We start from the raw sequence: 17875 nt of genomic DNA on the forward strand, positions 1-17875 counted from the left end.
GGATAATTTACAATTTTACCAAAGCCAATTAACCCTACAAACTTGTACCTTTGGAGAGTGGGAGGAAACCGGAGCACCCGGAGAAAACCCACGCAGTTCATGGGGAGAACATACAAACTCCGTACAGGCAGCACCCGTAGTCAGGATCAAACCCGGGTCACTGGTGCTGGAAGGCAGCAACTCTACCGCTGCACCACTGTGCCGCCCTTAATTGTATGTGAATTATAATAATATTTAAAATAATTCAAGAATGGAGAGGAGATTCACCAGGTTATTGGCTAGATTGGAACATTTAGTTTTGGGAGGTTTATGCAGGCTGGGCTTGCTTTCTTGAGGGAAGGAGTCTGAGGGGCCAAACACTAGCAGTAGCAATGTTACAAAATTTTGAGATTTAAAAAATCAAGTCTGTAATTTATCCCATCAGATAAAGCATAAAAAGAAGTTTAATTTGACACCTAATTCACTTTCATATCTCATGTATTTAAAAAGTTATGGCCATTTTCATACTAGGAAATTAGCATCTTGTTCCCTATTGATTTTCTACGGACGTAACAAAAAAGCTGTGATCGTGGACAGTCAAAAGCCCATAACTTTCTTAAAAATTAAGAGAACTGAATGAAATTTTCAGTTATCATAGATTGAACCATTCTGAAACAAATATAAAATAATCTTACTTGGATGACCTGAAATTAAAGCATATAATTAGTTAGTTACCCAAGTGTAGCTAATTTCAAACTTCAATTACTAGATCTAAACATCTATCCATTTCTTAATAAATGATTAACATTTTTAAATAGCCTAAGTGTGCAAATAATATTCATAAATAATTCACAATAAAACATGATTTTTAAATCTCATTTACATTAATTTATAGGCCAAATGGAAGGAATTTAGTGTTCAATTGCTGTAAATTAAAGTCCATTTTAAATCAGCTTTCTAGTGGGATCCTGTGAACGCGCTGGTTTAGAACGTTCACATTGCGCTAGATTTGTGCCCTCAAATGCCCAGAAAAATACTGCGGGATATAATGGGCCCAAAATGAGCTACTCGCAATATTAAATTTTGTATAAAGGGATCTTAAGAAGCCCTTTTTAATGTAAAAATAAGCTACATACCTTCTGTGGTTTGCTCTATGCGACCCTGACGGCTGTCGGTGGTCGCGGGTTTAGAGATTGATTTTTAAACTACTATAACTATTATCCAAGGCCTTTAAAACTAATAATAGCTTTTGCGACGGGGTCTTCCAGCGATTTTTCGTTAATAATTAACAAGGCTGAACATCTTCGATTTGAACAGCCTAGAGAAAATCGCGTTTTTAACCCGCCCCCTCTAAACGGCGCCAAAATCGCGCACACCAGCAGCGACAGATTTTCAGCGACGCTTCAGGTAGGCTTTGCAACATACCTACTAGCAGGTGGCGGGACTAGCATTGCCTGGCTGGCATGGGCAGATTAGACAAAAGGGTAAGTTTCCAAGCTGCATGCTCACCCTAGTCATACTTGTTTCACTGCCGTCATGCCAAGTTTCACATTTTCCTACTCCTAGAGTTGTACAGTGTGGAAGCAGCCCAATTTGCCCACACCAACCAACATGTCTCATCTACACTAATCCCACCTGCCTGGGTTTGGCTCATATCCCTCTAAACCTGTCCTATCCATGTCCCTGTCTAAATATTTCTTAAACCTTGCTCAACTTCCACCTCCAGCAGTTTGTTCCATACATCCACCACCCTTTGTGTAAAAAAAGAAAGTTACCCCTCAGGTTCCTATTAAATCTTTCCCCCCTCACTTTAAACCTTTGTCCTCTGGCTCTTGTACTTGTGAACAAATTTGACCTGCAGCCATCTGTAAGAACAGAATCTGTTGGATACCCAGTGACAGGCTATACACCACAACAGAGCTAGATCAATGTAGACAATCCTCTTTGTTGTCCGTGACAAGATTCATCAGTCCATCACTGAAACAAAATCTGTATCTTATGCCAAATGTCTGATGTTGAATTCATTGTTCGTACATTGACAATGCCCAGGTGAGTCAGTGGTATTGACAAAATATGATCATCTTAAACATAAGCAGTGCTTCAATGGTATTCACGCGACCTGTGGTTCTGAACACCAAGGGTTATGTCTGCAAATAGCGAGAGTTGAAACACGAGTAGTTTGGAAGTTTATTTACTATTTCTGTCGATTCTGTTCATTGCAAACCTGTTTTATATCATTTCCATTTGGAGGAGAAGATGTTTACTTCTTAGTTACTGAAGAAAGATTCTTCAAAAGGGAGTCTTTTGAAGACTCCTTTTCTTCAAAAGGAACCAGCTTCACTTAAGTTGATATGAGCTATTTGTGATGTTGTCACATCTTCATTAAATAGTATTGTCTTCCACTGGGCCTTGTGTAAAGTCATCAAATGTGTACAAGAATATATTGATCAGTACTGGTAGCAGAATAAAGTAGTTGGTGTAATAATAATATTTAGATCCAAGATTCTGTAATAAATATTTATTTTACAGGGAGATTTTAAAACGATGTGTGAAAATGGCATGACCTATAACAGGCCGGATACCATTTATTACAAAGCTGCAAGAAAGTTGTTACACTCAGGGATGAAAATTCTCAGCCAGGTAAGAGGACCGAACATATTGAAATAAGTGGCATCTCGCATTCTACCTGTATTTGATTTACGCATTTTTCTTAAACTTTGACCCCTGGTTCTGGACTCTCCCAACATCGGGAACATTTTTCCTACATCTAGCCTAAACAGTCCCTTAAGAATGTTATATGTTTCTATACGACATCCTCTCATCCTTCTACATTCCAGTGAATATGCTGTAGGCCCAGTCAAAGTTATCTACACTTGACTCCTCCAGAGCAAATGCGGTGAATATTTTTAGATACTGGGAGAAGGCGCCTGGAAGAATGTGAATGAAGTAACATTTATGATTGAGTACGAATTTCTAAGAATAAAATTAAACACCATATTCTACATTACCACCAAAATAGACCACAAAATAGAATGAAGATAGACACACAATTCTGGAGTAATTCAGCGGGACAGGCAGCATCACTAGAGAGAAGGAATGGGTGACCTTATGGGTCGAGACCCTTCTTCAGACTGAAGAAGTCTCGACCCGAAACATCACCCCATTCCTTCCCTCCAGAAATGCTGCCTGTCCCGCTGAATTGCTCCTCAGCATTTGGTGTCTATCTTCGGTTTAAACCAGCATCTGCAGTTCCTTCCTGCACAAAATAGAATGAATTCACTCTCCTATTCGTATTTCAATTCTTTATCTTTGGGCCATTGATTGTGACACTAATTATTCGGGGTGGCGAATGATGAGTAACGAATGGTTGTTTTCTCAGGAGAAGATCCAGAGTCTGAAGCACAGTATAGATTTCATGCAGGATCTAGAGAAATCCCACAAGCAGGGAGAGAAGCTGAGATCGGGAGAGGGCAGTGGGGAACACAGGAAAGATGACATGGATACCACGTGGAATACAATGAAAAATGAAGGAACAAGAACAGCTGATCAGAAGAATGAAGATAGAAGGTAATGGTGTTGTGAAAACTGCGTGTTACCTCCAAAATGTATGTAAAACTTTATATGTTATGGAGGAAAACATCCCTATCCACCTAGTTTGAATGTAAGGGGCTTGAACAGTACTGTTGCCGTAGTGGCACAGCGGTAGAGCTACTGCCTCACAGCGCCAGAGACCCGGATTCAACCCTGACCTCGGGTGCTATCATTGTGTGGAGTTTACATGTTCTTCCCTGTGACCGCGTGGGTTTTCTCCGGGTGCTCCGGTTTCCTCCCACATCCCAAAGATCTGCCGGTCCGCAGGTTAAACGGCTCGATTGTAATCATGTATTGTCTTTCTGCTGACTGGATAGCACGCAACATAAACGTTTCACTGTGACAGTAAACTGAACTAATTATTCTCTGTAAATTGCCCTGAATGTGTAGGATGCTAAAGTGGGATAACATAGAACTAGTGTGAATGGCTGATCGATGGTGGACTCAGTAGGCCGAAGGGCCTGTTTCCATGTTGTATCTCGAAAATAAACTAAACTAAAAGAACTGAATTTTAAAATAAGGAGTGGCTCGGCTCATCCATGATAGCTTTTAACTCTTTCAACAGTTTCGTCCCAAAACATTTCTTAAGACGGTTCCTGATTTATTTTGAGAAGGGGTCTCGCAATTTGATGGAAGTACCTTTGCTGGAAATCTCCATTGCGCCTTTAGTCCCAGTAATACTGTATCAGTGTTTCGATAGGAATTAATGCCAGCGGAATCTGACCATACAGTATTAATAAGCACTTTAGGCTTCTTGGGTCATAACAGTTGCCTGAGTGTTCCTTAAGCATTGGAATGTAATGAAATGCAGTGTGTAATACAAATAGCCTAATTGTTACATCATGCAGTAAAATAGTCTGAGAACCCTCAGTGTTCCCGTTTCGTACCTCACACTTGCCCATTTGGATGAGGTACGAGTGGACTTTGAGTAACCATGAAGCAAAGATACTAGCTGCGAAGCTTTTAACTCAGCAGCTGAAGAATAGTTAGAGGAACGCGCAGAATAAGATAGACACAAAATGCTGGAGTAACTCAGCAGGGCAGGCAGCATCTCTGGAGAGAAGGAATGGGTGACGATTCACTTCGAGGCCCTTCTTCAGACCAGTTGGGACAGAATAAAATGATGGATTTGACTTTATTACTGACTACTTTAACATATCGGTGAAACTCAGCGGGTGAGGCCGCATCTATGGAGCGAAGGAATAGGCGACGTTTCGGGTCTCGACCCGAAACGTCGCCTATTCCTTCGCTCCATAGATGCTGCCTCACCCGCTGAGTTTCTCCAGCACTTTTGTCTACCTTTGATTTTTAAAGCATCTGCAGTTCTTAGACTTTAATATATCGTATGATTTCATATGCGAAATAATTGTTTGGGCCTTAATATTTATTATATAGCTACAGGGAATTTAAAAAAAAGATTTTTAAAAAAATCATTCATATATTATGTACTATAATTGAAAGTTTAACGGTTCAGCAATTCAATTTTTACCCTAAAGCGGAATGAAATACGGGGCTGTGTTTCAATGCTGTGGAGGCCCTGGTGAATTGGTTGTGAAATCAGTGCTTACTTTGTGGTTGCAGTGCCCTGCGCAGGCCAGAAAAGGAGTCGGGGGAGGATCCAGCAAGCAGTGCCAAAACCGTGATCGACAAAGAACTGGAGAAGGTTGATCGTGTTATTGAAGAATCTTCCGGAAAACTAACGCGGCGGAAAATAAACGGCAAGGTAAATCCGAGTGTCGAGTACTGACTTGTGCTTTTAAAAAAAGTTTCTTCTGTATTCTATTTCACGGAAGAGCCGCTGCCTCACAGCGTCCGAGACCCGGGTTCAATCCAAACCTCGGGTGTTGTCTAATAATAATAATATATTTTATTGTCATTGCACATATGTGCAACGAGATTTGGTATGCAGCTTCCATCCGATGTCATATCTTAAACAACTAATAAAATTTAGATTTAGATACCCCGAGAAACATGATTTATAAAAAGAACAGGAAAGTCTAAAGTGCAAATGTGTCTGTGCTGGGTCGATGTGCGAGGGAGACAGTTCATGGGGGTGGGGGGGTACTCAGCAGGGCCGGTTCAGAGCAGTGTGTGTGTGTGTGGAGTTTGCACGTCCTCCCTGCGGCCACGTGGGATTCCTCCTGGTGCTCCATTTTCCCCCCTAATCCCAAAGACGTGCGGGTTTGTATGCTAATTGGTCCTCTGTAAATCGCCCCTGGTGGAATAACATGGAACTAGTGTGATCGGTGGTTGGACTCGGTGGGCCGAAGGGCCTGTTCTATGCCCTTTCTATCTTTAAACGAAAAAAAACTTCCTGTTGCTACCATTCACATCAATGTTTGAGTAATCTATCAGTAGTTTTCAATGTGCCTGAAGCCATATCACCACATCCTGGTTAGGAATAATAGAGGGAAATATTCACAAGGATAAAATTGTTCAAATTATTTACTTCATTTGCAGTTTGAATTCCAGAGAAGAAAAGTTGATGGGACTACGACCCTGGGAATCCTAAACCCAGTGGAACCTGAGATGGGAGGTACGATATAGTCCGAACATTGTAACCGCACTGTCCAATTGTAGGGGGATTGCTGGTGATAGACAATAGACAATAGAATAGAATAGAATAGAATAGAATCTTTAATTGCCACGCAACCAGGGTTGGTGGTATTTGGGTCGGTACATGATGGTACACTGCTTTTGTTACATACCACTAATAACACAGATCACCGTAATAAAGTGCATCCATACCACATCACAAATCACAAATCTCACCAACAATACATAGTGCAAAAGAACAAACAAAGACCATAGACAAGACACTGTATACATCAAAAGTCATATTATCGTCTGATTATTGGACGGAATTGAGAGTTCTTATTGCTGAGGGGAAGAAACTGTTTTTAAAGCGGGTGGTTTTAGTAGCAAGTGACCTGAGGCGCCTCCCCGAAGGGAGAGACTGAAAAAGGTGATTTGCTGGATGGGAGTGGTCCGAGATGATCTTTTTTACCCGTTGTGAGGTACGTTGGAGATAACTGGAATGGATTGAGGGGAATGGTTGATGATCCTGGAGGCCTTGGAGACAATGCGTTGTATTCTGTGTAGTGAGTGACTATCGGTGTTACCGTACCAGACTGTGATTGAGGAGGTGATGATGCTTTCAATGATTGATTGATAGAAACGGACCAGGAGGTGTTTATCGACTCTGAACTTTTTGAGCTGTCTGAGGAAATATAGGCGTTGTTGACCTTTCTTGATGACGTGGTCTGCATTGATGTGCCATTTTAGATTATTGGAGATATAGGTGCCTAGAAACTTAAATGAGTTCGTGGAGGTTATGGGGTGAGAGTTGACATGAACCGGGGGTTTGTGGTTTTGATTGCGTCTGAAATCTATGATGATTTCTAAGGTTTTTGAAGTATTAAGCTGGAGGTTGTTGTCTGCGCACCATTTGACTGCGCTATCGACTGTTAGATGGTATTGTGATTCTTTGTTGTCTGAGATAAGGCCAATTATTGTTGTGTCGTCTGCATATTTAAAAATTTTAACTGAGCTGCATTGGGATGTGAGGTTGTTGGTGTAAAGTGAGAAGAGCTGGGGTGACAGAACGCACCCTTGGGGGGCTCCTATGTTGAGAGTCAAAGGGCTGGAGAGTTTTCCACCCACCTTGACTTTTTGCTGTCTGTTTGTTAGAAAGTGTAGAATCCAATGGCACATGGCTGGGTGGATGCTCATGTCCAACATTTTATTGTAGAGTTTAATCGGGTGTATAGTATTAAAGGCCGAGCTAAAATCTATAAACATGATGCGTGCATAGGTGTTCGGTGATTCCAGATGATGAAGGGAATAGTGAAGAGCTAAGTTGATAGCATCCTCAACAGACCGGTTGGCCCTATATGCAAATTGGAAAGGGTCCATGATGGGGGCAGTGTGGGTTTTCAGATGGGTGAGGACTATGTGCTCAAAGGCCTTCATGGCGACTGATGTTAATGCCACAGGTCTATAATCGTTCAGGCAGCTCACCTTGGAGGACTTGGGCACAGGGATGATAATGGATGATTTAAAACACTGCGGGACTCTACATTGGCTGAGGGAGGTGTTAAAGATGGAGGTGAACACAGGGGCCAGCTGAGCTGCACAGTGGTTGAGAGCAGCGGGGCTGAGGTTGTCAGGCCCTGCCGCTTTTCTTTTATTAAGATTTTTGAAGGCCGCCCTAACCACCTCCTCAGAGATGGTGAATGGTGCTGAGTTAGGTGGGGGGGGAGGCATGGATGGCGGGGTGGCATTGTCAAAGCGTGCATAAAAAGTGTTCAGTTTTTCCGGTAAATCCGGATCCTCGTCTGGGATGGGAACAGGACGTTTTTTGTAGTCCGTCATCTTCTGTAGATGTTTCCAGACTTCTCTTGAATTGTGGGTTTTGAGTTGTTCCAATTTGTTTGAATAAGCTAATTTTGCTTTCCGAATTGCAGACCTGAGTTCATATTTTGCTGATTTATACTGAACCTTGTTACCGTTGGTGTAGGCTGCATTTTTCTTTTTGCGAAGAAGTTGTATGTGCTTGTTGAACCAGGGTTTACCATTGCTGGGTGTTGTGACAGTTTTGTAGGGGACGCACAGTTCTTCACAGGAGCGGGACATTCAGCCCTTTGAGCCAGCACCGCCATTCAATGTGATCATGGCTGATCAACCCTGTTCCTGCCTTTTCCCCATATCCCCTGAATCCGCTATCTTTAAGAGCCCTATCCAGCTCTCTCTTGAAAGCATCCAGAGAACCTGCCTCCACCGCCCTCTGAGGCAGAGAATTCCTCACACTCACAGCTCTCTGTGAAAAAAAGTGTTTCCTCGTCTCCGTTCTAAATGGCTTACTCCTTATTCTTAAACTGCGGCCCTGAATATCAATCAATAAGTCATGGGAGCGGAATTAGACCATTCGACCCATCAACTGTTCCGCCGTTCGATCACGGCTGGTCTATTTTTCCCTCTCAACGCCATTCTCCTGCCTTCTCGCTGTAACTTTGACGCCCTTACTAATCAAGCGCCTATTATTCTCCTCTTTAAAAATACCCAAAGTCTTGGCCTCCACAGCTGTCTTTGGCAATGAATTCCATTGATTCACCACCCTCTAGTGCAATAAATCTCCATTCTAAAGCTACGCCCTTTAATTATGAGGCTGTGCCTCTGATGCTGGGACTCTCCCATTACTGGAAACGTCCTTTCCACTTCCTTTGTGATACCACGCTCTGTCGATCGTAGCTCATAATCATTTTACTTTATTTGAGCATTTGAACAGTCTTGTTATTTAGTTTTAGTTTAGAGATACAGCGCGGAAACAGGCCCTTCGGCCCACCGGGTCCTCGCCGATCAGCGATCCCCGCATATTAACACCATCCTACACCCACTAGGGACAATTTTTACATTTACCAAGCCAATTAACCTACAGACCTGTACGTCATTGGAGTGTGGGGGGAAACCGAAGATCTCGGAGAAAACCAACGCAGGTCACGGGGAGAACGTACAAACAGACAGCGCCCGTAGTCGGGATCGAACCTGGCTCTGGCAGCAACTCTAACGCTGCGCCACCGTGGGACCTGCGCTCAGGTTTCGCGTTCGATCTGTGCATCAAGTGTTTATTGTGCTTTATCTTTTCACAGATGTGAATTACTGCCAGGTGAAGCTCGGTATGATGACAGGTAGATTGCAGACTGGTATCAACACTCTCCAGGGATTTAAGGAAGACAAACGTAATAAAGTTATTCCAGGTTTGTGCTGCACATGTTGCTGGAGTTAGTGTTTTTTATCAGTGCTTTGAATCATCTTTCAGAATGGAGACACAAAGAGCAACTGGCCACAGAATTAATATTTAAGAAAGAACTGCAGATGCTGGAAAAATCGAAGGTAGTCAAAATGTTCCCGATGTTGGGGGAGTCCAGAATCAGGGGCCGCAGTTTAAGAATAAGGAGTAAGCCATTTAGAACGGAGACGAGGAAACACTTTTTCTCACAGAGAGTGGTGAGCGTGTGGAATTCTCTCAGAGGGAGGTGGAGGCCGGTTCTCTGGATGCTTTCAAGAGAGAGCTAGATAGGGCTCTTAAAAATAGCGGAGTCAAGGGATATGGGGAGAAGGCAGGAACAGGGTACTGATTGGGGATGATCAGCCATGATCACATTGAATGGCGGTGCTGGCTCGAAGGGCCGAATGGCCTACTTCTGCACCTATTGTCTATTGTCTAAAAATGCTGGAAAAACTCAGCGGGTGAGGCATAGATGCTGCCTCACCCGCTGAGTTTCTCCAGCATTTTTGTCTACCACAAAATTAATATTGCGTTGATTGCCAAACGTAATTTGTAAACGGGATTGCCATTATGCTTCCAATAGCAAGCAGAACGCAAAAGTACTGGAGTAACTCAGCGGGTTAGGCAGCGTCTGTGGAGGAAATGTAGTGCAGTTTAGAGATATAGCGTGAAAACAGGCCCTTCCAGCCAGCTGAGTCCATGCTATCCCACTTTTGCATCCGACACTCCAGGAGCAACTTAGGAAAAAAGTCGACCTACACATCTACATGTAGAGTCATAGAGTGATACAGCGTGGAAACAGGCCCTTCGGCACCCAACATGCCCTATCTACAGTAGTCCCACCTGCCTGCGTTTGGTCCATATCCCTCCAAACCTGTCCATTCCATGCACCTGTCTAATCCATGTACGTCTTTGGAACATGGGGGAGGAAATAGGAACACCCTGGGGAAACCCACGCCATCGCAATCTCTGCACAGACAGCGCACATAGTCCGGATCTAACCCGGGTCTGGCACCATGAGGCGGCAACTCTACCACTGTGCCACCGTGCCGACCCAGGCAAATTTCAGGTCAGAAGCATCGCCCATCCATTTCCCTCCACAGATGCTGCCTGACACCCTGAGTTCCTCCAGTACTTTGTGTTCTGCTCAAGATTTCAGCATCTGTGGTTCCTTGTGTCTCTATTTTACTTCTAAGTGAAAACTGACCTTGATTTTTAGCTGAGGCAGCCCTTTCCAAACATGTGAGGTGGTTGCACTTAAACTTTGTCAAATTATGACATCTATGTGTTTAAGAAGGAACTGCAGATGCTGGAAAATCGAAGGTAGACAAAAATGCTGGAGAAACTCAGCGGGTGCAGCAGCATCTATGGAGCGAAGGAAATAGGCAACGTAGCCTATTTCCTTCGCTCCATAGATGCTGCTGCACCCGCTGAGTTTCTCCAGCACTTTTGTCTATCTTATGACATCTATGTTGCCCGAGTGTGGTTGGAACATAGAGATTGAAGTTTTTCATGAACTTTACTTGTGCTCTCATGCAGTAAGTAATTTTCTTTCCATTGTATGGTGTTGCAGTGACTTACCTGAACTACGGACCATTCAGTTCCTATGCTCCATTCTACGATTCCACCTGTGCGAACCTCAGCAAAGAGGATTCTGACCTGGTCTACTCGACGTACAGCAATGAAGCAAGTCTTCCTGGTTCCTTCAGGTGAGTTTTCTTTCTTTAAAGAAAGCTGAATCACAGCAATAGTGTTTGTTTTGATAGTTTACATCCATTAGTTAAGAAGAGTAAAATAGTACAGTTGACAACATAGAACATTTTGAAGTGTTACTCGCTTGTACTCGCTAAAATTTAGAAGATTGAGGGGGGATCTTATAGAAACTTACAAAAAACTTAAGGGGTTGGACAGGCTAGATGCAGGAAGATTATTCCCGATGTTGGGGAAGTCCAGAACAAGAGGTCACAGTTTGAGGATAAGGGGGAAGGAAGTCTTTTAGGACCGAGATGAGAGAAAAAAAAATTCACACAGAGAGTGGTGAATCTGTCGAATTCTCTGCCACAGAGGGTGGTTGAGGGAGTTAGATGTGGCCCTTGCGGCTAAAGGGATCAGGGGGTATGGAGAGAAGGCAGGTACAGGATACTGAATTGGATGATCAGCCATGATCATCTTGAATAGCAGGCTCGAAGGGCCGAATGGCCTACTCCTGCACCTATTTTCTATGTCTATGTTAACTGTTTTGGAACTCCAAAACTGAGGCCATAGTCATGTGTACAAAAAATGCTGGAGAAACTGAGCGGGTGAAGCAGCATCTATGGAGAAAAGGAATAGGCGACGTTTCGGGTCGAGACCCTTCTTGGGGGGGGGTGGGGGTGCAGGAAAAAGAAAGGAAGAGGCAGAGACAGTATGCTTTGTGTGAGAGCTGGGAAGGAGGGAGAAAGCAAGGGCTAACTAATATTAGATAGCTCTTGTTCATACCGCTGGGGTGTAAACTACCTAAGCAAAATATGAGGTGCTGTTCCTCCAATTTGCGCTGGGCCTCACTCTGACATGTATAGTTTTTTCGACGAAATACAATGTGTTGGTGGTCAGGCAGCATCAGTGGAGGGAATGGACAGATGACATTTCGGGTCAGGACCTTTCTTTCAGATGGAGGAAGTCTGAAGATTCCAGCAGCTCCTGTTTCTAGCTGGGCCCCTTTCTTATTTCTTGCCAGGCCTATTTTAAAGGCGGCACAGCGGGTAAAGCTGCTGCCTCACAGCATCAGAGACTTGGGTTCTATCCCAACCTCGGGTGCTGTCTTTGTGGGCTTTGCACGTTCTCCCTGTGACCGCATGGGTTTTCTCTGGGGGCTTTGCTTTTCATCCACATCCCAAAGAAGGTTTAGTGGGTTTATTGGCCTCTGTAAATGACCCGTAATATGTTGGGAGTGGATGCAAAAGTGATGTAATGTAGAACTAGTGGACGCGGTGGGCTGAAGAACATGCTTCCATACTGTATCTCTCAATCAATCATTTAAAGTATTTTAAATAGAAAAGGCATGATTGTCACTGGGAAACCCAGGTGGTATTTAATCTATTAATAAATAGAAGAATCGGAGGAATAGGTCAGATAGACGCACAGAGCTTCCTGTCCAAACGTCAACCAGAGGACATAGATTTATGGTGAAGGGGAAAAGATTTAACAGGATGGTGGGTGTGTGGAACGAGCTGCCAGAGGACATAGTTGAGGCAGGGACAATCGCAGCGTTAAGAAACAATTAGACAGGTACATGGATAGAATGGGTATAGGGGGATATGGGCGAAACGCAGGCAGGTGGGACTTGTGTAGATGGGCCGAAGGACCAGTTTCCTCACTGTATGTATCTCTATGAGAATACACACATTGTTCAGATTGATTAGTAGGACTGGATGTTACAATCCCTAAGGTTTTTCACTACGATTGACATTTGGTATTCTTGGGGATGACCACTAGGTGATTTTGCTACCAATCAGACACATCTTCAGTTGTGTACCTCAACGTCACTGGGTGTTTCGGCCTTATATCACAAGACACCCTCAGTCGAGGCAGGCTGACCCACCGCAGGGTGATCAGACCTGGGTGTGTGTCTTATTGTCAGCCTCTAGATGGTCACGTGGCATGCATCATGGCATGTTGTTCAGCAACGCTAGTAATACTTCCTTTCAAAGACGATATGAAGAATAGCTGCGCAGTTTAAATCGATGAAGGCAGAAGCCACTCACCAAATTAATTGTGTTTGTCTAGATGTTGAAGGACAAATTGCCAATAGGCAATAAATAGGGCAGATCAAAAAGATTAGCAGGACTGAACGGTCTGTTTGTTTGCAGTGTTCAGCAGTTTTTGGCAAGTAATGAAGACTACAGCGTGGACATGGTGGATAATTTATTGGATTCCCTGACTAACGGGGAGCATTCTAAATCACTGAAGGAAATGGAGCAGGTAGGTCTGCATTCTGCGAGATGTCTCAACATCATGACTACATTCAGGGTTATTAGAAAATATTATAAAAGGGATTCAAGTGTTTTGGGATATTACTAAGAATGACATCCATGAGTCAAGAAAACCTGCCAGTTCAACACCACAAAAATCCCAGCTTGCTGGATTAATAGAGATTCATAATCATTGGCATACAGATAGAAACATAGATGCAGGAGGAGGCCATTCGGCCCTTCGAGCCAGCACCGCCATTCATTGTGATCATGGCTGATCGTCCCCTATCAATAACCCGTCCCTAGAGCTCTATCTAACTCTCTCTTAAATCCTCTAACTCTCTCTTAAATCCTCTAACTCTCTCTTAAATCTTAGATGCCACGCTCATGATGATACTTTTGGGTACAGTGGATTTGTTTTGCAGAAAATACACAGCATATGCAATGAGTTAATAGACGATAGGTGCAGGAGTAGGCCATTCGGCCCTTCGAGCCAGCACCGCCATTCAATGTGATCATGGCTGATCATCCCTGATCAGTACCCCGTTCTTGCCTTCTCCCCATATCCCCTGACTCCGCTATCTTTAAGAGCCGCGTCTCGGCCGCCGACAAAGTTACAAAAGTATTAATTATAGCGCTGATTGTCCCTATTCGTTCTCTGTGTCCCCTCTCTCCCCCCCCCTCTCGACCTCGCCTGGTCCCTCTAATTGTTCCTTGTGGGCCCCATGCTGGGTTCCTCAGTTCTCGGTGGGGCCCCCCCCCATGCAAGGCCCCAGTGACCCCGCCAAGCCAGGTCCCTCTTTGTTCCCCGCGGCCCGTCCTGGCACTCACGCGGCCTAGTCTCTATGAACTATTCCACAATCTTTAAAATTTAGTAAGATGACAACTATATTCCACAGCTATCTCCGTTCATTCTCAGGAATTTATACACTTTCAGCCCCATTATATTCTCCAGCATTATTAGTTTTGCTCATGCTAATTTCCTTAAATTCCTCCTCTTGTGGCTCCTGGTTTGCCCTCGGTGCTGGGAAGCTGTTGATTCTGTATCTGTGAATAAACAAGTGCTCTGACATTTGTTGTAAACTTCTCCCATTTATAACCTCAGGTAGCATCTAGATGTCTTTGTATACTCTAACTACAAAAATAGAGATTCATAATTGAATAATTAATATTTGTATCTGTTACTACCTTTACAACTAATCCTCGCATTTATTGATGCCGTAGAGGTACTTTGAAGTGTTTTGCAGGTCAATTTTTGAATTTTTTCATAATCATATCTTTGCAGGCTACAAATAACAATGGAGATGAAGTGATTGTTCTTCAAAACTCTGAAGACGTACAGGTAATACATTTAATATCTACTGATACAGCATCCTTTCTCTCACGTAGTATTGACTTGTAAATCCCTGCTAGTTAAATCTTAAAGGTGCAAAGTTCCTTTGATATTTAAGGGCCTGTCCCACTGTACAAGGTAATTCAAGAGCTCTCCCGAGTTTAAAAAAAAATCAAACTCGTGGTAAGTACGTAGAATGTACTTAGCAGCTACGTCGGAGGTCGTGGATGTCCCATAGCGGCTCGTAACGCTAACGGCAGGTACTCGGGAAACTCGGGAAATTTTTTCAGCACTGTGAAAAATGTCCACGAGAGCCACGAGTACCTGCGAACAGCTATTACCGTAATTCTCCGAGTTCGAATCGGGGGAAACTCGGGAGAACTCTTGAATTACCTCATACAGTGGGACAGGCCCTTTAGTCAGTGGTATCTTTGTAACAGGATTGGGTTTTTTTTTTTTTTTTGTTTCATCAAATGTTTTGGGCAAATTTTCAGTTCGTGAAACGGAGAGCAAGAAAGCGCCTTAAAATGCTGCGTGGATGCATCAAACAAACTTTCTTATTTGTGGGAAGATGCATCTTTTTCAGTTTTTAAAAATTTAGACAGTTTTACGGGTTTCCTGATCTTTAAGTGGAGGAAGGAACTGCAGATGCTGATTTACAACGAAGATAGAAACAAAATGCTGGAGTAACTCAATGGGTCAGGCAGCATCTCTGGATAGAAGGAATTGGTGATGTTTCTGGTCAAGAAGCTTCTTCAGACTGATCTTTAAGAGTAGCATAGAAATTAGTGCCAGGAATTACATGCCCACTGTACATATTGATCATTCTTTTACAGATTTATTGAATCAGTAGAAAGTCAGAACCTATTGCCCAGGTTTAAAAATTCAGATACTAGAGGACATAGCTTCAAGGTGAGAGGGGCGAAGTTTAAAGGAGATGTGCGGGGTCACTTTTTTACACAGTGGGTAGTGGGTGCCTGGAACGTGCTGCCAGGTTTGGTGGTGGAGGAAGATACAATCGTGGCATTTAAGATATGCATATTGACATGCAGGGAATGGAGAGAGATGGATTGTACGCAGGTAGGCAAGAGATGATCTTTGCATCATATTCGGCTTGGACGTTGTGGGCCGAAGGGCCTGTTCTTGTGCTGCCACCATTCTATGGTCGTGGTTCCCAGTTCGGTAACTGGGATGCCTGTGTATATTCTTAATCGGAAGTGTGTCGGCCTTGGCTGACATTTGTAACTGCGCTGGCACCAGGATTGAACGCTTCCACAATTTAACTTCAGAGTTAACAGGATTGGGATTCAGATTTTTGTAGAACTCTCAAGGGAGAGTAGGACGGACGCAGGAAGAAAGGGCTCAAAGTTTAGTTCCAATTCAACTCAATGCCACATAACAATGAAAAAGAGGTGATTGCAGTACAGGAATTGCCAAAAAAAATTTAGTGACAATTATTTAGAGTTTAGTGATACAGTGCGGAAATAGGTCCTTCAGTCCACTGAGTCCGCGCCGACCAGCGACAACCCTGTACACTAGGGACTAATTCCAATTTTTACTGAAGCCAATTAACCTACAAATCTGTACATTTTTGGAGTATGGGAGGAAACCGGAGCACCCGGAGAATACCCACTTGGTCTCGGGGAGAACGTACAAACTCTGTACAGACAGTACCTGTAATCAGGATTGAAACCGGATCTCTGGCGCTGTGAGGCAGCAACTCTACCGCCACTGTGGTGCACTTTAAAAATCATTCAGTTTGATATGAACCATTCCCTGAAAATAAGACAATTTTATTGAAATTATGTGTCCGTCTGTCTTTATTTATTTTTTGTCTCGTTTGAATGTAGTTTTTATTTTTTATTTTTAACTGGGTATGTGTGTGGGGGGGCGGGGGGTGGGGAAACTTTTAAAATCTTTTCCCTGTACGGTGGACCCGACCTTTTCTCTGTCGGGTCTCTGTTGTCGTTGGGGCCTAGCACCGTGGAGCGGCCTCCAACCGGAACGACCTGGGGCTCCAGTTGCGGAGCTGCGGACTTACCCACCATCGCGGAGCTGGCTGAGTTCGGAGCGGGAGGAGCTGTGGTGGCGCGCTGCTGCGGCCCGACCCCGGAGATTCGGAGGCTCCAGCCGCAGGTCTGGTGGACGGTGACATCGGGAGCCCGCGGGTCCCTGGTGGGAGACCGCTTTTCAGGGGCTTCCGCAACGGCGACTTCTCCCGCCCGAGTTGTGGGTTTGAAAATTACCTGGAGCGGGGCCTTACATCATCGCCCGGCACGGGTTTTATTGCCGCGGGACTTATTTACCATCGCCCGCCAGGGGCTTTGACTCTGACATCGGGAAGAGAATGAGGAGTGGAGGGGAGAGATAAGACTTTGCCTTCCATCACAGCGAGGAGGAGATTCACTGTGATGGATGTTTGTGTAAATTGTGTTGTGTCTTGGTTCTTTTTCTTGTGTGTATGACTGCAGAAACCAAATTTCATTTGAACCTCAATGAGGTTCAAATGACAACAAATAAATTGTATTGTATTGTATTTATCCTTGTTTGGTGTTACAATGACAATATGCAGAATAGCGAGGGAGAAGACCTCCGTCTAACCCCCTTAATAAGATTAAATGCATTGTGAACTCGTTCTCTATAACACACTGTGTTGCTTTGTGCAGGTTACCTCGGCAGAGACTTCGCGCGGTTGTGGGCGAGCCTGCGACACTTTTGCTTCTCTACAATCACTGATAAATGCAGAGCCTGAATCGGCAGGTATGTAGCCATCTCAGAGCTGGTTAATGTTAGGCTGAACAGAGTCAATTAGAAAATCCTGGGAATGCTCAGCAAGTCGGACAGCATCTGTGGGAAAAGAATGTGGTAATGTTCCAGGTTACTGATCCTTCATCGGAACAAGAGAGATAACAGGTGTAGGAAGGAACTGGTTTAGACCGAAGTTGGATGCAAAATGTTGGAGTAACTCAGCGGGACAGGCAGCATCTGTCGACAAAAAGGATGGGTGACATGGATGGGTAGATCAAGATTGTTAAGGGCTTGGACACGCTAGAGGCAGGAAACATGTTCCCGATGTTGGGGGAGTCCAGAACCAGGGCCGCAGTTTAAGAATAAGGAGTAAGCCATTTAGAACGGAGACGGGGAAACACTTTTTCTCACAGAGAGTGGTGAGTCTGTGGAATTCTCTGCCTCAGAGGGCAGTGGAGGCCAGTTCTCTGGATGCTTTCAAGAGAG

The 17875-nt window shown here is 44.0% G+C and overlaps 1 protein-coding gene across 1 annotated transcript in view; it reads left to right on the forward strand.

Moving 5' to 3' along the window:
* The window catches only part of brd7 (bromodomain containing 7), a 34255-nt gene that overhangs the window by 9869 nt on the left and 6511 nt on the right, over window positions 1-17875 (forward strand). The window contains exons 6-14 of the mRNA XM_033036361.1: window positions 2509-2619; window positions 3359-3546; window positions 5152-5293; window positions 6031-6106; window positions 9219-9326; window positions 10932-11067; window positions 13207-13318; window positions 14594-14650; window positions 17308-17401. Coding sequence (XP_032892252.1) covers window positions 2509-2619; window positions 3359-3546; window positions 5152-5293; window positions 6031-6106; window positions 9219-9326; window positions 10932-11067; window positions 13207-13318; window positions 14594-14650; window positions 17308-17401 — 1024 coding nt within the window. The remainder of the gene's footprint in view (window positions 1-2508; window positions 2620-3358; window positions 3547-5151; window positions 5294-6030; window positions 6107-9218; window positions 9327-10931; window positions 11068-13206; window positions 13319-14593; window positions 14651-17307; window positions 17402-17875) is intronic.

This window comes from Amblyraja radiata, chromosome 17, assembly GCF_010909765.2.
Source record: "Amblyraja radiata isolate CabotCenter1 chromosome 17, sAmbRad1.1.pri, whole genome shotgun sequence".
Lineage (NCBI taxonomy): Eukaryota > Metazoa > Chordata > Chondrichthyes > Rajiformes > Rajidae > Amblyraja > Amblyraja radiata.